We start from the raw sequence: 21,242 nt of genomic DNA on the forward strand, positions 1-21,242 counted from the left end.
GATCCGAGGTGAATGTTGCATCTTTCCAAATTTGTATGGACGCTAGGTTCTTCGGTGTGAGTCGTTTTTAACAATTTTCTCAGATGCAGCGGATAGAATTAAGATTAGTAGCGATCAAAATCGCTTATTTTTCGCCGTAAACCTATACCCCCATTCATTTTTCGTGAACACTCCCTTTAATTTGATAGATATACAGTTTTTAGTTAGAAAAAAGTTTCAGATAATGTAAATTTTTGATGTTAAGTTTTCCTAATGTACTCTACCAAGTTTTGCAGTAAAATACCATACATTTTGATCTTATAGGAATATTAAAAATACAGCAAAAACAAAAAACTTCGGGAAAATGTCGTCTTTGATATTTCTTTCGCCAAAGAAATGGAGCAATATGTTCCTTTTTTGTACTTGTTTGCCTGAGTTTTAATTCACATATCGCTTAGATCGTTTTGATAAGAATTGAGTATAGAACTAGACAATTATACCTTATATAGAGAAAAGTGGGGGGGGGGNGGGGGGATGGGTCGAGAGTAAGAGCCCATGCTATAGAAAGAAAGCTAGAGAGGGAGGGGAGGAATCATGAATTGGATGATGTATGGCTTGGATATGAAATAGGTATTAGGCAATGCAACAGCTATTTTTATTTTATAAGCCTAAAGTTTAAATAAAAAAAATCAATTACAGAACATGACTTATACATGTTTTAACTAATAAACAAATAACCTGCTCTATGAAGAAAAAATTTGTCGGGGTGTTATCAAGTAATTTTTGAAATTTCGAATTACAGACAAATGAACACGTATTTAATGGTTAGAGACGTATCTTTTGAAACCCATACTTAACATGTTCAAACATAACTAAAAAATTGTCTTTCTATTTTGGTCTTTGTTTTTGTTTTTTTAATCTTTAACTGAATGAGTTTTGAATTGTTAAGGAAATTTGCTTCTAATTGGCTACTGTTTAAGTTTGTGCTGATGCAAAAAAATAATTTGTCATTTTGATGTTCATTCTTACTTTAAAGATTTTCTGTTATTTGTGCAATACAAACAATGGTTCAAAGGGTACCATTGTGCATTGTCTATGGCGCTTTGTAAATTAATATTATATATTCAAGGGAATATATCCTACCCCTTCAGCTCCTTTATTGAGTTTTTATAATAAGTCAGAATTGAACATGAAATTATTAGATTTGATAGGATAATTTCATGCTAGATGGAAACTATCTTTTATATTTATATTTAACAGATATTTCATGGGACAGGACATTCATCTTAACCATGATTTATTATTTATACAATATTATATGTAACAATGTAATAACTGGAAACTAGACAGAAGGAGAAGGCGACATCACTGGGACATCTTTGTGATATTGTAGCTCCTCTAGTTTTCATTTTACACTAAAATATTAGAGAGAGCAATTTATTCGAATACATATTACAAATTAAAAACATTAATTTTTTCTCATTACAGTACAGTACAGTACAGTACAGTACAGTACAGTACAGTACAGTACAGTACAGTACAGTACAGTACAGTACAGTACAGTAAAGTACAGTACAGTAAGGGTGAAACTATTATAAATGTCAAATCCTTTTTGCACAAGGAAAAAATTATACAATATAAGTAGCATTTTTAGAAGAAAAAAACATTTAAAAATCCAAACTAATTCAGTAATTAACGATTATAAAAAATGCAGATTATTAGGTCGTTTTTTTCAATTTTATCTAAAATCAACAATCAAAATTTTAAAAATGTACAAAAAATATCATAAGTGAGATATAAAATGGACATAACTTGTTTGATCTACTTTTATATTGGGAATTCGTTTGTTGATTTTTTATTTAATTTTGTATAAATTATTTTAAAGCAACATCCCTCACAATTACTGGTTTCAATAGAGCTGGGCAAAGCTACATTTCTATTTTAATTGTAATATGCGTGTTTTACAATATATTTCTAAATTAAATACATTTAGTCTTTACCACAAATTATGATTTTATAATCCCTATATCGTTGCCTACCAATGTTGTAGACCTAAGATATTTCAAACTATGAATTATGTAGCATTAAATAATAAAATAATAAAAGTTTGAAATACACTGTTGCATGCAAAGATTAAAAGGATTAGAAAATTTAAATTTGGGACAAAAACTCAAATTTTTAAATAATATTTAGGATTTTCTCTTTGTGTAAATCATAGAAAACAAGAACAAAAAGTTCGCGGATTTAATAATATCTTTTTGAGGATTTTAAGAATGAGCCCGATCAGTTCAGCAATTTTGACGTTTATCGGTTACAAATAAACAGACAGACAAGCAAAGCATAGAAGTTTAACTGGGTTTCCAATTTTTTCCTGTTTGCGCGAACTTCTGTTTTATAGTTCAGATTTGTTAAAATCCATAAACCAACCCCAGAAAGTACATTTAACATTTTAATTTGACATAAACCTCTAAATTTTGTGCTTTGTGGGATTTGTTGTACACAAAACACTGTCGAGTGTCGACTTATTTCATTATGAGCATAGATTTTATCTGTTAAATACTATTTTTTTGATGTTCGCTAGTTTTGCATTGTTTCTTGATAAACGGTTTATTCTTTAATTAAATATTTTTCTGAACAAAAAAACGGTCGTTTCACATTCGTCATTCTCAATAAAGGAGATGAGATTTTGCCACAAACTTGGTTTTGCAATCTTGTTGTATAGACCTTAGATTTTTCAAACTATGTATTCTGTTAGATCAAAAATAATATAAATTTGAAATATCAATGTGGTTTACACTACAGGTTGCAAATATATAGGAATTAACAAAATCAGAGTTTGTGGCAACAACTAAATTCCTTTGACTTAGACTTGCGGATTTGATTTATATGCAGCAGGACTATTTATACATTTTCAAAATTATTGATCAGACAAAGAGCTAGTAGGTCTGGTAACAGTAACACTGTGAATTGACCTTTTACTCAGGGTCATTTAAAATTTTGCCTACGGACTTAATATACAAACTTGATATTTAAAACTTGATAAATAGTTATTCCCATCTCTAGCTGTCTCTGGGAATTCTCTTGGATTCCCATATGCTCCCGCACCCCACCACACATGTTGGGGTTAAAGCTAAAAATACATAGATAGATAGATAGATAGATAAACAGATAGATAAATAGATAAATAGATTGATAGATAGATATATATGGAAAGATAGAGTTTATTAGATTTTACTAGTTTTTCCCAGTATATTTATTTATGCTCAGTTCTAACATATTTTGTGTTCAGCAACAAAGTTCCACAAACTTATAATTTTAATAAGCATTATAATTACAATAACAACCTAATACAGTGATAACCACTAAACTTTAAAATAGGAAGACGACTTAATCAAGTTATAACTTTTAAAAAACCAATGAGTATGAGAAACAGCAATTGTGTAGTGTAAACACTAAACAGACCCATCTCACTAAATTAGTGATTTAATAAGTGTCTAGTAAAACTATTTGCTATGTAACACCAGCAAAAACATTTTATTATTATATCGTCGTCTTCAAATTTCTTTTTTTCTGGTTATCACTGTATGATATGTTAAGTTGTCACTGAGTAGTGTTTTATGCATCTGTGCTCACGTATATCCAGTCAAGTAGATCTTTTGTATCTAATATCTGTAGAGGGAACAATTTCTCATCTCCAATTTTTAGTGCTTCTTATAATTAAATATAATTGAACCCTCATTTTAGGAAGACTGAAGAATATTTATACTTTAATATTTCATAAATTTGATTTCTTCCATCAACGAAATCAAAAAAAAATCTGTGGCATTTTTTAGTTTTATGAATATCAACTAAATAACTTAATATACAATTTCTATTTGATTAATTTATTAAAATCTTCAGTTTTTAAATTCTATGCTCAAAATTTCAATTTTCGTCAATTAGCTTAAAAAGTTACGTTTTGCGTAATACTTACGGTTTTGCGCAAATTGTGCAAAAAATGCCAAAATTCTTTTCGTTTCATTTGCAAAAATTTGTAAAAAAATATTTCGAACTTTTCGCAAATTGCGCAAAACCGCTCAAAAAATTATTGCGTTTCATACAAAAAATTGCACAAAAGTTCGCAAAAAAAAAAATTTGCGCGAAAATAAAGTCATTTCGTGAAAACCCTGCAAATAGGTCAAAAACAAATAAAAGCGAAAGTGGAGTACATCATATCATCGTTGACACATTTCGTGTATAGTGTATACCAGATTGTATACCAGATTGTATACCAGATTGTATACCAGATTGTATACCAGATTGTATACCAGATTGAATATCAGATTGTATACTAGATTGAAGTTTTCTAAATATTTGAAAAATATTAACCTAGAGAAATATGATGTTTAAAAGTTTAATATTAGTTGCTGCATTAGTTCCACTGTGCTCTGCAGGGTTCAGGTAAACTCAAATAAGAAATGTCGTCTTCTGCAAAATATTATTTAATTTTTATATATTACTGGCTTATGTGACCCCCCGGGTACCCACGGTTTTCCTCAAAAAATGTCAGCCAATTTGGTCCATCCGTTTATCCAACTATAGCTATCATATAAATATGTTAGCGAAGAACTTTATAATATAGATGTATATTAAATACACTTATGAGTATCAAACAAAATCATTGTGCTAGAATGAAAGTGTTTTTTTATACAGTGATAACCAGAAAACAATGGGATAGGAAGAAGGCATAACATAAATACTTGATGTTGTTACAAAGAAAATAGTTTACTAGACACTTTTTAAATTACTAATTTAAATAAATGGGTCTGTTTACACTGCTCAATTGCTGTGTATTATGCCCATTGGAGTTTTTAACGTATAAGTTGATTCTAAAAGTCGTCTTCCTATTTCAGAGTTTTCTGGTTATCACTGTTGGAAAAGTTATAATCAGAATCTGCAAAACCAGATAAAAGATAAAAGATAAAAGATAAAAGATAAAAGATAAAAGATAAAAGATAAAAGATATAAGATAAAAGATAAAAGATAAAAGATAACAAATAAAAGATAAAAGATATAAGATAAAAGATAAAAGATAACAAATAAAAGATAAAAGATATAAGATAAAAGATAAAAGATAACAAATAAAAGATAAAAGATAGTGTATTTATAGTTTATGCGTTCAGTTGCTAAATTTTATGAATTTTAGGTAGGTCGCAAATCTACCTACCGCTACCAACCCCCTTAGGTTCAAATCTTGTGTTTCAAATTTTTAAATAAAATTTGTTTTCTCAAAATGCTTCAACATTCGTTTCTCCCCTCTCAATTAGAAATCTTTTGGAACGTATTTTATTTTTTTAGATGTACTTTTGGGAACTGGGCCTGTACAACTGGGTGTGTTTTTCTAGGACAGACATCAGGTTTCATACAGTAGTTCCTAGAAAACAGTGGACTAAATTTCCTACAGTAGTTGCTAGAAAACAGTGGACTATTTTTCGTCTTTCTTCTTTACTATATAATAATTCATTAAAACTAACATATAAAGATAGTTATTTCAGAGGTGTACACATTTTTAGTACTGCAGTGTACTGTCTATTGCTTTTATCCTCCTCGGATACTAGCAGGACACTGATGCATCTATTTTTGTTTACAAACACCGCTCAGAGAGAACCATGGTTTCAATATGTACGCAGAGAATACGCAACAGCAATTAACTCTCCTTGCCTTATAACCTTGAAGCCAATCATTTCATTGTTTTCTAGTTACAACAGTCTGAGTACACACAATTATGAAGTACAATTACACATTAGGATATATACAACTATTAAGTTAAATTTACCAGGATGTAATAAAATCAGGCAATTCGGTAAATTAAGAAATCTAAGAGATCATAATCTTAAAAATTTACCAAGTTTTGGTAAATAAATATGTATTTACCAAGTTTTGGTAAATAAATATGTATTTTTGGAGTTTTTGGCCTGAGCTTATAACGACTGGGGTAAACTATTCTTAAAAATTGATTTTATGGGAAAGTTGTAAAGAGCTAAACGTAAGCGTAATTTAAAGTGACCCTCTATGAAAGGATGACAATGCTACATAAAGCTTTGTCTGATCAGGCATAATGAATTTGTTTGAACTATTTATTTTCATTTTTGGTTTCTCTGCAAAATTGTGCTTTGTGCATTTCTTGCTAATAAGAAACAATGGGAAAATTTACAGAAATGACACTTTATGAGTCAGTAAAACGACGGTATTTTTCAGATTTTTGATCGGAAAAAGGTTACAAGGGTACTGTAGTAAATAGTAATTGCTATCTTAGCATGGAGGGTCAACTCAAATTATGCTTACAGTCCCTTAAAATTCAAATTATGCTTACAGTCCCTTAAAATTATGCTTACAGTCCCTTAAAAAATTATGCTTACAGTCCCTTAAAATTATGCTTACAGTCCCTTAAAATTCAAATTATGCTTACAGTCCCTTAAAATTCAAATTATGCTTACAGTTCCTTAAAATTATGCTTACAGTCCCTTAAAATTCAAATTATGCTTACAGTCCCTTAAAATTATGCTTACAGTCCCTTAAAATTCAAATTATGCTTACAGTCCCTTAAATTTCAAATTATGCTTACAGTCCCTTAAAATTAGTTCTTAACCAAGGTGTGTGTGATGCTAACTGGGATTGTCATTGCTCTGAGAAAAGTATCAGTTTAAACAGCTTCAAGAGACTTCTTCCCTCCAGATGTCTTCTTGGAGATTCTTTCTGCGAAGTAAGTATAAACATTTAAAATGTTGATTTTTTTCATTTGTTCATTTACCCTTCGATCCATTTTGTTCAATTTTTGTTAGTTCTCAAAACGAAAATTCATTTTCCTTCTATTTTGTTCGTTTTCTCACTGAACAATCAGTAAAAATTGTTCAATAAAATTGTTCGTTTAGTAAAAAAAACAATATTTTTTTCAAACATGTGTTAGCTAAAATTTTTCACGAAAAAGTTTTTTCTTTCTCAAAAATTTTGTTTGCTCAAAAAATAATGCACATCTTTAGTGGTTACCAGATAACTGTGAAATATTGTTTATATTAGATCTAATTCTTTAAATTAATAAATTTTAGTAAGGTTTTCCATATTTGTTATTGTTAAAATTGATATATTTTTAAAGACTTTCTTGTTGTTTTGCCACAAACTCAGATTTTCAAACCTCTTTATCTTGGCAGTCTGCTGATGGATACCTTTGAAATTTCAAAATTAAACTATTTAATCTAGCATTAGTCTTAGGTAGAAATATCAAAGATCTACAACATCGGGTTGCAAAGATTATGTGATTAAAAAATTGTAGTTTGTGGAATTCTGCAGTTTTGTGCGAAAAAAATACAAGAAGTGCAAAGAATGTACAGTTTTGCACAAATTTTTTGCAACAGTCCGTTGAAACCATAGTATAAATACATTTAATATTCAAGGGAACTTGTCACGCCATGGGTCGTAGCAATGGAACCTGTAAGGATAACAACTGTTCCTGCTCTAATACCTATCTCACTCCCAGTGAGTTCCTTCTCTGTGCAGCGGAGTCCACTTGCAGAACTCATTGTCAGGTAAAAGGAATTGGTTGTTTTTTGTTGTAGCCATTATTGCTCTAAAGAAGAGTATGTGGACAATTGACATAGATATTAAGGGATAAAAATGAATTAATAAACTATTTTGGCGGATAGCAATAAGACGAGGATTTAGATAACGACTAACTATATTTTTAAATATAAAGTTACAAAGTAGAAAATATATATATATGACGTGGCTTCTAGAAACTCCTCTATTCTTCTCCCTGCCGCGAAAGGTTCTTCCTAGGAAAGACGACTTTCATAGCCGCCACACTATACCCTCTTTTGACCAGAAATATTTCTAAAGAAGTTTTATTTGTTTCTGAATAATTTAGAAGTGTTAACAATTTCTAGATGTAAATTGCTAAATTAGTACACTCTCTTTCTGAACGAGATAATAAACATTCCAAGAGTAGGGTTTCCAATCGGAATTCTGTTGCGCGAAATTGCACGCAACTGTAGGGCTGGACACGTTCCAACTTTTTCTAGCAGTTCTGTTAGCAGTTCCAACCGTTAAAAAAGTAAAGAAAGTAAAAAAAAGTATGAACAGCACTTACGTTCATTAAATGCATTTACCGTTTTTTTAAATTACTGCTAGTCAACGTTTTAAATTTTATTAGCAGTATTGACGGAAAATTTTCAACAACCGTTAACAGCGCCAGTCATTAACGGTTTAAGAAATCGTAACGGCGCAAATCACTGAAAACAATTTGTTTAACAGTTAAATAAATTGTTAGCCTTTTATGAAGTCGTTAAAGTGTGAAGTGGCGAAAACAATGTTTGTTAACGGTTAAATAAATGTTTACGGCACATTTGTTAGCAGTTAAGAAATTGTTAGCGGTTAAGAAACCATTAATGACGCAGCCGTTAATGGTCTACTACAATAGACAAAATTTAACAAATTTATTAAGCAGTTAAATAAATTGTTATAACAGCCAAAAAGTTGTTAGCTATTAAGAAATCGTTAGGGGCGCAGTGATTAACGGTTAAGAAGTTGTTGATGGCCCAGCCGTTAACCGTCTACCACATAAGACGACATTTAAAACCTTCAAAACACGGAAATTCTTTTTTTACCAGTTAATTGCGATTTTTTTACCAGCTAATCTTTTTTTTCAAAAACGGCTAAACCCTTCTGTTATTTTTTTTAAAATTAACAGTTTTTGCCGTTGGTTAACATACACTTCAGTTAATTTTCGAAAACCTCCATTCCGTTACCGTAACTTTGCACAGCCCTTAACAATGAGCCCGCAATTGTGTGCAAGTAAAATACTTGCATTGGAAACCCTACCCACGAGTTAGCTATACTCTTTTTTGTCAGAAATCTCTCTAAAGAAGATTAATTGTTCTAGGCTAATGGAAGCGCTACCGGAGTTTGCCTTGGTTGGTCCTGCGAGTGCAAATCTTCAGAAGCTGAAGCAGGTTCTGCATTGGAGGTTCTTATGCAGAGGATGAACTAGACTACAAATGCTGAATTTAAAAATGAAAAAAACTTGTTTATTCATTTAATTTAAAATTTTAATAAATAATATGCAATTTGATTTAAACATTTGAAACACTTTTCATTCAATAATTTAGCAGATCTAAGTTTTACTTATTAGAAAAATCCCTGTGCGTATTTGTAGAAACTAAAATAAAGTTAATTTTACACTTATTTGATGTACTCTTTATTGCAATTATCGCTTTACATCATCTGTGCGATTAAAGAATCTTCAAGAAATAAAAGAAAAGATTTTAGTCTTTGCCACAAACTCAAATTTTCTAATCCATGTATCTTTGCAACCTGAGATGGATTTTAAAGAATTTGAGTCGCGGTTTAAATCCGCCAAAACCCGGTTTAAATTGAACGCCGGCTTAAATCTTGAAACATTTGATACAATTTTAAGTGGAACCAACCATATTTAAACCGCGGCTTAAACTTAAACCGCCGCTCAAATTCTTTAAATTCGGCCACTGATGGAGTAAACCCTTGATGTTTCAAACCTAGATTATTTGATCCTTTGATTGATTCCTTTAACTTTGCCCTAAATACAGAAGATCCAAGTTTGAGAGACAGAAAACCTGCCAACTGCAATCAAATTTCTGAAGAAGCTTGTGGAGTAGCTCCAGTTGTTCAGCCGGATGAGGATTACTTAAATGAAGAAGGAATAAGTTTTCCATATTTAAGCTCTTATTGAAAACATCCTAATGATATTGATTTTCTCAGTGTTAATGCAGGATGCTCTTTAATTGTCCTTTTCTGGTACAGGATTTTTGGGATAAATGAAACTTTTTAGACCAGTGGTGGGTGTTGAGTGAGCAATGAGCTTGCAGAATTCAGTCCTCTTAATGAAAATATAGAATCTATATTTAACATGTGTAATAAAACATTTAAATGTCTACTTTTTACAAGGTAAATTATATAATTATGCTATGCAAATTATTCATTAGATACAAATACACGTTGATGAAAAAGCAATGGTAACAATTGAAAATTTAATACCCTAAATGAGATAATTCAGGAAAATTAATATCCACAAAAAGATGAACAAGACAACAGAATTGACTAAATGACTGCCCAAAAATTATATGACTGAACTAAAGATAAAAATTTAATTTGTTTAATGTTTATTTCAGATCAATCTGAAAAATTAATAATGATTAACAATAAATAAATACAATAAATATTTTTGAATCAAAAAGTAGATACATCAAATAATCAATAAATAATAGGTAAATTAATCAAAAAGGGTTAGAAATTACTATTTTTGTTTTGTCTAAGTTAGATACCTACTTAAAAATAATTCAGTTTCTTTAAAAAAAAAAACACTGTCTTTGTCTTTTCTCTTAATATAAAAAGAGAAATTGTACAAAAGGAGCTCAAACAGTGTTATGAAAGTTTTTCCTTACATTCAAATTTTAGAAGTAAAATGAAGGGTTGTAGCTGAAAGATGCTACTACATCTAGGGTTTCCTGTATGTAAGTGAACTTTTGAACAAACATTTTTATGCAGTTACGCAAAAGTAGACTTTTTTCATACGCATAAATGATTGTAGTTTAGTGTAATGCTCTTCCTTGAGTAGCAGAAATTATTTAAAATAATTACGGGAACCAAAATCTTGACTAAAAATTTAAAAAAAAACTAATCAGCTGTTGAGTTACCAGCAGAACAGGGTCAACTCGCCACTCTGCCATGTGGTCACAGTTTGCATCTAAAATGATTTTTATTATTTTTATCGATATTATTTAAACTTATAGTTAGATTCAAGATGTTTGATGAAATATTTTTTGGCAAATGGTAGCTTAAAAGATTTATTTTTAATTTAAGAAAGAACAAACAAGCTATTTATATAAAAAATAACCCAGATTCATAAACACTTGATAATTTCACAAAAATTATTATTTTACACAAATGAATATTAGCGTCTTCAGCCAATCTTCATTAGTTTCAATATTTTCTGGAGAAGTAAACAATAAAACTAAAACCAAATGATAGCATTTAATTTTCCCTGAAGTTGCCCAAAACTAAATAATGTCAAATTTTGAACAAAAATCAAACTCTACCTTTTGCATTTTTTCAAAGTCCAGACAAGGCCTGGACAAAAGGTGAACTTTTCGAGATTTTTTCCTGGGAGAGATAATTTTTCTTTCCGTTGTTGAATTTAGTGTTTCCTCCAATTTTACAAGGTTATCTTCTAAAAAAATTTCAAAAATTGTTTTATGTATTCTTTGATTTTAGTTAGATAAACAATTAATTACTTCACTGCATGTTGAAAAATACTCCCTATATAAAACAATACACAATTTATATTTTTTTTTTATTTTGTAGAAAACTATTTTTTTTCATAAACCCATAGATTAAATAAAATAATAGATAGGACACTAGATGTCATCTTTTCAAGATTTTGATGAAACGTGTTCACAATAACCCTGAGAAAGGAGCCCAGAGGAGTTTCGCACAGTCGGCGTAGAATTACAAGACAGTGAGAGCTGACTGCGGAAACCCCTCCATGGGCTTCGGCCTCATGATTATTGTGAAGGAGTTTAAAAGACGACATCTAGTGTCCTATCTGTTATTTTAATTAGTCTTTGGATAAACTTTTCAAAAATATTGCAGTGCCATTTTGCCAATGTTGCGCCCTGACGTTCCTAATTATGTATGGACAACCTTTGACCCCTTAGTGACGAGACCATAACTATTAGAGAAGTTGTTTTAGAAGGATCTTGTCATAACAAAACTTGATTGTACTCATGAAAAAAACAATATTAAATTAAATTTTTAAAAAAATTTTGTACAGGGTACCTGTACCTGTACCTGTAAAACATGAAAATCTAAAAAACTTTGGTAATTCATAATTATTTAATTATCTTCAAAACTTTACTTTTCATGTTTTAGTTATTTAAATCTTTAAAAGAAGTTTCCAAACATATCTTTAAATTTTTTCTAGCAAAAATTGATATTTTTATAGATTCAACACTAAATTTTAGGGTATTCTTCCGAATTCAAAATCTTGTTTTTTGGGGTTTTTTTAAATTGAAAATTTAAAATAAAACCCCAATGTTAAAGTTACGTCAAATATAAAATATGTTTTATAAACAGGAAAGCGCAGGAAAAGACAGGACGACATTTAGTTTAAGAATAAAGGCACTTAAAAAAAACCTCACCCGGTCAAAATTGACCTAGCTTCTCCTTACTAATGGACTAATGGGAAAAGGAATGTTGAGCACCCTCTTCGTATAGAAAGTTACAAAATAAAAGTGACCCTGAAAGATTGCAGACAGGTTTCATTGAGACACTAAAATCAGCTCAACTATAGTGTTTACAATGAACCATAGCAGTAGCTATGGCTCTTTGCTTGCATTTAGATGTTCACAATAAAGTAATAATCTTTATCTGAGAAAATTCTCATCTAAATGTATTTCTAATCTTACAAACAATTATATACTGTAAAATCTTTATAAATATATTTACCTTTAGCTTCATTAACCCCTGTAATTCTTCTAAGAGCTGAAGAGAGCTGAACGCCATTAGAAGCATGGATAGCTTGCTGATTATTAGTCAACTGTAGCGGATGCTGATTATTGGTCAATTGGTGCTGATGCTGGTTATCGGTCAGTCTATGCCTGTTGCTGAAATCCAATCCTGCTATCGGCACAACTGGGGAGTCACATTGTCTAAAATCAAAATCAAAAATCAAAATAATGCCAAGAACTGCAGACCGCTTCTCATGCAATCCAAATGAAAAAAGAAAAAATCATAGCGGTTTTTATACCACTTATGGACAAGATTTTTTAACATGGCAAAAACTAAACTTTTAAAGTTGATTTAAGTCGAATAAAGTTTAAGTTGATTTTTAAGTCAGTTTAAGTTGACTTTTTAAGTCGAGTTTAAGTCGACTTTTTAAGTTGAGTTTAGGTCGTAAATAGTCGTTCCAGAACTTGACTTTAAACTGAGATTTTATACCACTTTGGACGTGCTTTTTCTCGACTTTTAAACTCAACTTTATAAAGTAGTTTTAGACTAGTATTTCTGTACGCAGGGAAGCTTTAGGTGTGTATTGCAGTCATTTGCTGTAAACTGACCGAAGAAATACAAGGGTTTAGGGAAGAGTTAATGTAAGCTACCGGTATATTTATGACTACATGCATACTTTTTTTAAGAAAAATAAGGATGAATTATGTACATGAATGGCTTTTGTACAGAAATAATTTACCTTGGTTTATGTACATCTAGTGGAGGAGAGGTAGAAAACTGTACAGGCGCAGAAATGTCCTGTACAGTATACCTAATTTAGAATTTAAGTTTTTTTTAATGATAATTTTTTCCTTATTACCCTTTTTAACATTTTTATAATTGTTATTATTATTATCAGTATGAATATTATTAATATAATCTTCATAATTATCATTTTTATCATTATTATAAATATTATTATTATTATTTATATTATCATCATTATTATTATCATCTTTAATTATTAAAGATATTATTATTATCATTATTATTATAGATATTCATTTTGTTCTAGACCTGATTATTATCATTATCCTCTGATAGTGTGCTTGATGAAAATTCAGCCAGATATCTAATAGATTATTATAATAATCAAATAAAATTTTAAAAAAGGATCCTCTCCTGAACAAATCAAAACTTCTTTTAATTTATTTATATTGTCAAAAAACTAAATGCTCGCCTAAACTAAATGTGTCGATCTACTTTTCAAAATTTTTAAGATTTGAAAAAAAGAGTTTTGGGTGGCACAAATTCGGATTTTTAAAATCATATATCTTTTCAACACGATGAACAGCCTTTGATATTTTAAAGTTGATCTAACAGAATTCATAGTTTGAAATATGAAAGGTCTATAACATTGGGTTGAAACTTGCAAAGATCCGGGAATACAAAATTGAAGTTCGTAGCAAAAATTCAGTTAATCGTTTAATTTGCTGAAGTTTTAAAGAAACTATTAATTCGCCACAACTTCTTACTTCTTCTTAACTTGTTGCAACCTACGACTGGGAACAGAAACTTATAATTATTCTAGACTTTAAAAAGGTTTTAAGACAATATTTTGTAGAAGTTTGTTTTTATCAAACATGCAAATTTGTTACGCTAGAAGAAAATGTAAGTAAAAAACAACCGTTTTAAAACAATCGTTTTTTGGGTTTTTAAAACGATAGTTTTTGGTAAAAGCACACTTCTAGATTACAGAATACAATTTTAAATTCTTTCACACCCTTCTAAGATTGTCGTAAAACCTTTAAAGTATAGAAATATTTTAAATTTCTGTAAAACGAATCTAGCTATTTATCTAGCTATTGCCCAATGCTACCTTTGGCATTTAAAACTATAAATTCTCCTAGCCTGGTTTAACATATAGAAAGTTATTTAATAATTTGTGTATTTTTAATTTTCTAAATTTGAAAACTAGAAGAATCAAGTGATCAGTGTTCATTCATGCAAAGTTTAAATAAAATCCAACAAATCCATTTCAAACATAAAACACATTTTTAAAGAAAAAAATCTAAATCTTTTTTCAATTTTTCCTTTTTTTACCTTTGGTATTCTGCCTGCTTAAGAGACTCTAGGGTATCCAGGTCACTTTCTAGAAATCAAATAATTCCAAAAAAAATAATATTGTAGATATTGGCAAGTTGCTTTAATCTCCAATTCTGATGTGGGGGGGGGCACCTAATTTTTATGCTCTATTCTAAATTACTTAGAAACACTTTTTAAAAGTTTCATTTCTTTTAAAACAATTAATCTTTTCTCAGTGTAAATATGTTATTTTTAGGAAAGATCGAGTATTTACTAAGGATTACTCAGTCGGATTTTACGACATTGCATAATCATTGAAACAATCTTGCTCTTTACACTTTACAGGCATTTACTGCATGTACTTTTGGAATTGAGATACTAAATACTTGACTCAGACTATAGTTTTGAATCCTTATATCTTTGCAACCTGAAGACGGGAATTTTTTATATTTCAACCTATAAATTCTCTTAGATTAAATAGGGAAAGTTTAATTTATTGGAAGTGTACATCTTCATGTTGTAAAGATATAAGGATTAGCAAATGAGAATTAAAAAATGTTATATTTTTCTTTTTCTTACTTTTTGCTCATTAATACTTATCCAAGATAATAAAGGCTCCACACTATAGAAAAGGTTTAAGTATTGTCAGATTTAAAAATCTTTGCTCCAAAAATTATTATTTTTAAAGATTTTGGAAGACAATAAATGAATACAAAAAAACTGAGAAATATCAAATTCTTGAGTTTCTTTTGAATTTTTATGACAGAAACAATCTCAAGAACTAAATAGGGTCAACCCGGACTGAAATATATTTTCAAATGATGTGGAAATAACACATATTTTTTGCTGTGAGAGGTTTGGAGTTGAGCTTGGCACTTTACACACTTTTTTCACCGATTCGTTAATTGTTAGAAACAGTCGTTGAAAACAAAATAACTTAGCTAAGAAACTAAATAATTTAGCTAAGAATGAAATAGTCCATCCGTTAAAGGCAATTTCCGTTATTTATTAATTCGATAGCGATTGCAATTTTAGGAATAACGTAAAATTTATTCTCTATTTTCTAAATGCAATTTGAAGTTGAAAAATTAACGAAAGACTCCGTTATTTTTAAACACATCCGTTCGCTATTTTTACAAACTGTTATTTTTTTTGATAACGTTTTTTTTTGGCTTGCTAACAATTTCCAAATTAACGGTTTTTGACGTTCGTTAAGTTTCATAAACTCGCCATTTCTTAACGATACGTTCCCCCGCTGTATTTTCAGTAAATAATACCGTTTAATGTACAGTCGGATATTCATCATTTATATATTTACTTTACATTGTGCACATTTCTTTAAGGCATTTAGGCAGTATGCCTGAGGACTCAGGCATTAAATATAAAAGCCTAGCTTTTGTCCTTAAATGATGGGCATGTGTTAGTTAGAAAAGTCAGAAAATTTGAGCTTCCTAGCTCAAATACTTTTTGAGTTACCTCAAAAAACGATAGGGGGGGGGGTCAAATTAAACCCCCCCCCCCTGCTTAGGGTAAATAGGGTTAAATTTGTTGAAACCTGAGCTAGCATCTGTAAGATCACCCCATTTTCTTTTCTCTGTCACGCCTAGCCCAAACTCCTATTATAAAATATGAATTAAAAAAATTGTACTCTATCATCTTTTTACTACTCTATTTGAATTAGAGCTAAAAAATAATACTGGAAGGTTAAAATTTACAAGGTTTTGTAAAATTTCGTTTAAAAAATAAATTTGTAACAATAATAATTCTTTCAATAATTCTTTTTAAAAAATATTTAAAAAATTACATTTCTAATATTTATCTCTTCTAACTCCTCTTCTGAACTGTGGCTTCCTAAACTTTTCAAAAACGTAAAAAACTAAATTTTTTTTATCAAAAATCTACATATGGCCCCCCCCCCTTTTCCACAAATTAAAGTTTTCCTTATCCCAATGGGTTTGGAACCTGATGTTAACAACCTTTGATGTTTCAAAGAAGTTGAGTCTTTGCCACAAACTCTGATTTTCTACACTCTTTATCTTTTAAAACCCAATGTCGTAGACCTTAATTATTTCAAACTATGAAGTTTGTCAGATAAAATAAACTTAATTTGTAAAGATATAGGGATTAGAAAATCTAAGTTTGTGGCAGACTCAGCTCCTTTAGATTATATTCTAACGGAATTCATAGTTTGAAATATCTAAATATCTTCAAAAGTGGGTTGTCAAAATATAATGATTTAAAAATCAAAGTTTGTGGCAAAGATAAAATAAACTCAATTCCTTTGAAAAATTCTAAATATTCTCCACCAAAATCTAGTTAAATGATAGAAAATGATTGCCAAAAAAAATTATGAAAATTCATGATAGATTTTCACTTTTGCAGAAAGCTTTTTACCAAGACCAAAGATTATGCAATGGGTCATTTCAACAAAAGCTTTTAAAAAACATAAAAATCAACAATTCGGAAATTTGCAAAAAAAACTTTTTAACATATGCAATTTTTCTTTTTTTTATCCTAGTAATAAAATAGGCATTAAAGTAGTAAATAGGCAATAAAGCTTGGTTTTAGGTCTAAAGCCAGTAAAAGTTGGAGAAATTTAAATCATTTTATAGACCAGTACTTTTAAGCTATAAAAACATCTAGGTAGGAAGATCAGTTGGTGTACTAGCTCGTGTTGCCGTATATAGTCTGTAATTGTACTGTACAGCTTGCTATAGCTGATTAAAAATCGGCCCAGTACATGAAATTAACCAGAGTTTAAAGTGCCCCAGCCAGTGCAAGTGAAATAGAGTTTAAATCATATATTGAGTAGATATATCATAGATATAAATATCAAGATGGGGAATTTCGATGACGTAACAGAAATTAATGTACAAATTCTAAATTTCTTCTTAAAGGAACTGTAAGCGTAACTCAAGTGACCTTCTATGCAAAGACGGTAATGCCCGATTTACAACGGTACACCTAAAAAGGCTTGTCTGATCTGCAGTATGAATTAAAAATCAATTTTTTAAAACTGTTTATTTTAATTGGTGGTTTCTCTGCAAAGGTGACTTGCGCATTTCTTGTTCATGAAAAACGATGGAGAAGTTCGCAGAATGATCACTTTTTAAGTCAGTTTTATTTATCAGATTAAGGTTTCACGAATTCTGTTGTAAATCGGGCATCTTTAACTCTGCAATGAGGGTCAATAAAATTTACGCTTACAGTCCCTTTAATAATTCATTTTTGAAGTTTCCCTGATTCACCGTTGTAACGTTTCATTTCGTTTCTACTTTCCTTTCCTTCGTTTTCTATCAGCCTTGCTTCGTTGGGGAAAACGTTTTCTGATTCTTGTGTTGAAAACGTTTTATTTTCCATTCACTCACGATCACTGAAAGTCAAATTTTAAGATTTTTTAAAACCAAATTTTGATTTCGCTGCATTTTTCCCACCTTTTTCCACCTGCTACTTTTAACAATTAGATTAAATAGTGTAATGTCTAAATCTCAATGATACCTTTCTTACAGTCATCTGAGATTGAACAACAATCATGAAGATTGCATTGTTTTATATCAGAGATTTATGATTTCTAATTGTGTTTTTTTTAAGTAACTTGCATAATAATGCTGCAGGAAAAAAGAAAAACCATCATTCGAAACTTCTCTTCTTTAATGTTTCTCAGACTAAGGTGGATAGCTGTAAATATGGGTATCCGTTGATAATCAGACATAAAACTTCAGTGGGGGTTTTATTGAAATCACGTTTTTAATTATTTTTTTCTTTTTTTTCAAAATAATGGTCGTTTGCCAAAAAATAAACCAAGTAAACATTAACATTAACAAATTCGCTTTCCTTGTTATGACTGAGAAATGATTATAACACTATAGCCCTATACAACTGCTGCGAAACTGCTGAATTGAGAAAATGTTCTAAGCTAGCTGAAAATACTAAACGTAAGATTCAGAAATGTTGGGAACTTCTTTAGGGAAAGCTGTAAATGATCGGTAGATACTACTCACATGGAAAAATCCACGAAAAAACATCCAACTTTTCCCACACGTCAATATATAATGTATTTGAAAGTAATTAAAAATCTAAACACTATTAGATTGTATTTGACTCTTACAATCACTCTCAAACAGATTTTTTCTAAACACCTTTAATACTTTTTTTGTCCCCCCCCCCCGTTCTTTCCTCCCCTTTCTCCTGCCTGATTACTGAAATTCCTTTTACGCAAAAAACAGGGGCTTTAAAGAATCAATTTTAGTTTAGCATTTAAAAAAACATTTTTTTTGAAAAGTTTTTAACAGATAGAATACTTTTTACGTTCCCTGTTTTGAACATTATGCTTTTTAGAAAAACTGTCATGTAGGAGCATATATAGGAGTATATGTAGGAGTATATATATAACTTTACAAGACTTTTAGGGCGCTTTGCGCACAACTTCTAGATCCAATTTAGGCGTTTTAAAACTGGCTTTCAAGCGGCCATTTTTTATTTCGTAATTGTAGTACACACAATTTTGCGCATTTTCCTGAAAACATTGGTAGTGTTCTAAAATTGAAAATAAATCGAATTTTTTTTCCGCTGAAGTGAAATTTTTAAAAAAAAAATCATATTTTTTGGAAAAAAAATCTTAGTTAAATTTATATTTTTATCGCTGTGCAATTTAATAATCTGAAAATGTATAGATAACATACATAACAAACACATTAGATAAGATAAGATAAGATAAAGTTTATTGCTAAAATAAATGTATCTGTATAATAGATAGATAGATAGATAGATAGATAGATAGATAGATAGATAGATAGATAGATAGATAGATAGATAGATAGATAGATAGATAGAGATAGATACATTTTGGGGCGGATACAGGATTTAAGTGAGGGGGGGGGCTAGATTAATTTTGGTACAACATTTTTTTTTTACTTTAAAGACTCAAAAAGAGTTAAAACTAATGTCTAAAGTCTAAAAACTAGATTTTAAACTGATCACATATTATACAGTGAAACCCTTAATAACGAATACGTCTAAAGAATTCATCAAATGTCGTATTCTTCACTTTCTGATAATGGAATGTTGCAGATATTTAGTTTTTTAATTAAATGATTATATGGAGCTCTTTAAAACTGTTCCCGCATATTCAATATTCATGGCTATTTATTTATTTTCGCAAATACAGAAATTTACGTAATATAGTATAAAACTCATTGAAAAATTGTCAAGACGACATTTAATAAATTATTTTAACATTGATTTTTTTACGAATTTGAATGTTGCAACTTTATGAATTTGTATGGACACTACGTTATGTATGAGTTGTTTTTAACAATTTTCTCCTTAAAGGGACAGTAAAGGAAAAATGAAAGGGGGTATAGGATGAAAGACGCAATAGATAGAAGTAAGATATACATAGATATTCTTTATTCTGAGAGAGCGGCTAAAACGTCTTAAAACTCTTTATATTCAGATTTTCAGATTCTTATTTTTTTCGAATAAATTGATACACTTCTCTTTGTTATTAGGTTCACAACGCTAATTTTATTTCTGTTGGTCATGCAGCCATCTATATAATGTGGCTCGGGGGGAGAGTCTCAGAGCGCGTATCAACGCGGCTCGCGACTTATAAAAAAAATCTATAAAATCTGATTTACCATTTTGGATGAATGGAAATCCTGACAAGGTTTTTAGAAAACAAATATTGATTTAATATGTTAGAATGGTTGATTTGATTTATTTTCATTTTTATCCACGTCATTTTGGTAACTTTACTTTTAGTTTGTGACGAATTTTTATTCATGTTTTTTTATTCACATTTATACTTGAAAAATGGCTCGGAAGAAAGAATGCGGATATTGTGGCTCAAAGGTCGAAATGGCGTGTAGCTGCTTCTTGTTCTTAAAGGGAGTGTTCGCGAAAAATGAAAGGGGGTATAGGCTTAATGCGATAAAAAAGCGCTTTTGATCGCTAATAATCTTACTTCTATCTGTTGCGTTGCGTTTCCTTTTAATTTTGTCATTGTTGTATGTTACTTTCTAAACGTAGTTTCCTTTTAATAATGTATTTTCCTCCAGGGGGGGCAGTGCCCCGCCTGGAACTCCCAGAGGGGGGCAAGAGGACTACTGTCCCCCCCTACGGTACGTCACTGTGCCTGGCCTGAGGAAGGGAAATGCAAGCAAATGTAATATTAAAAGAGGCCCCCCTCTTACGCCACTGTTGTATGGACGGTGAGTTATTCGGTATGAGACGTCTTTAACAAGTTACTCCATATAGACGCAACAGATAGAAGTAAGATAAGTTGCGATCAAAAGCGTGTTTTTATCGCATTAAGCCTATAACCCATTTCATTTTTCGCGAACACTCCCTTTAATAACCTTTCTTTTAAATTTAATTTAATATTTTGCAGGAAAGAAGAATAATTAATTATAAATTCTTGGCAAAATATTTTCGTAAAAAAACTTTTCGTTTTCAAAATATGGTTTCCTGTGGGTTTAGAGAGTTATATATAAAAACTCAGAAACTGTTCTGATTAGTGCTTTATAGTTAGAGAGTTATACTATACATTATACAGTGGTTCCTATAATACAGTGGAACATTAGTAAAGTGGCGACATATGGGGGGGCATCCCCCTGAAAAATGGGGGGGGGGCTTCAATTATATTTTTTAGAATGGGGAAAAAAATTCGGTTATAATATAAA

General features: G+C 30.2%; 2 protein-coding genes across 3 annotated transcripts; one reads left to right on the forward strand and one right to left on the reverse strand.

Annotated features, from left to right (window-relative positions):
• The first annotated feature begins 4,311 nt into the window (after positions 1-4,311).
• LOC111699011 (teneurin-3) lies at positions 4,312-9,088 on the forward strand. The gene is made up of 5 exons (XM_023469534.1): positions 4,312-4,419; positions 5,317-5,375; positions 6,612-6,721; positions 7,410-7,541; positions 8,894-9,088. Exons 1-5 carry the CDS (start codon positions 4,358-4,360, stop codon positions 8,999-9,001), a joined length of 471 nt encoding a protein of 156 aa, XP_023325302.1. The 5' UTR covers positions 4,312-4,357; the 3' UTR covers positions 9,002-9,088.
• Positions 9,089-10,311: 1,223 nt separating this feature from the next.
• Positions 10,312-18,518, reverse strand: LOC111699013 (uncharacterized). Of its 2 annotated transcripts, none has more exons than XM_023469536.1 (10): positions 18,394-18,518; positions 17,808-17,932; positions 16,364-16,410; positions 16,115-16,175; positions 14,578-14,626; positions 13,552-13,606; positions 13,235-13,293; positions 12,493-12,695; positions 11,085-11,215; positions 10,312-10,732 (listed from the first exon to the last, which is right to left on the reverse strand). In XM_023469536.1, exons 2-10 carry the CDS (start codon positions 17,917-17,919, stop codon positions 10,679-10,681), a joined length of 771 nt encoding a protein of 256 aa, XP_023325304.1. In that variant the 5' UTR covers positions 17,920-17,932; positions 18,394-18,518; the 3' UTR covers positions 10,312-10,678. The 2 variants fall into 2 exon arrangements, with proteins under 2 accessions (XP_023325304.1, XP_023325303.1); XM_023469535.1 differs by having other exon boundaries at positions 17,799-17,932; positions 18,394-18,516.
• Positions 18,519-21,242: the final 2,724 nt, after the last annotated feature.

The sequence above is a fragment of the Eurytemora carolleeae genome, unplaced genomic scaffold (genome assembly GCF_000591075.1).
Source record: "Eurytemora carolleeae unplaced genomic scaffold, Eaff_2.0 scaffold337, whole genome shotgun sequence".
NCBI lineage: Eukaryota > Metazoa > Arthropoda > Copepoda > Calanoida > Temoridae > Eurytemora > Eurytemora carolleeae.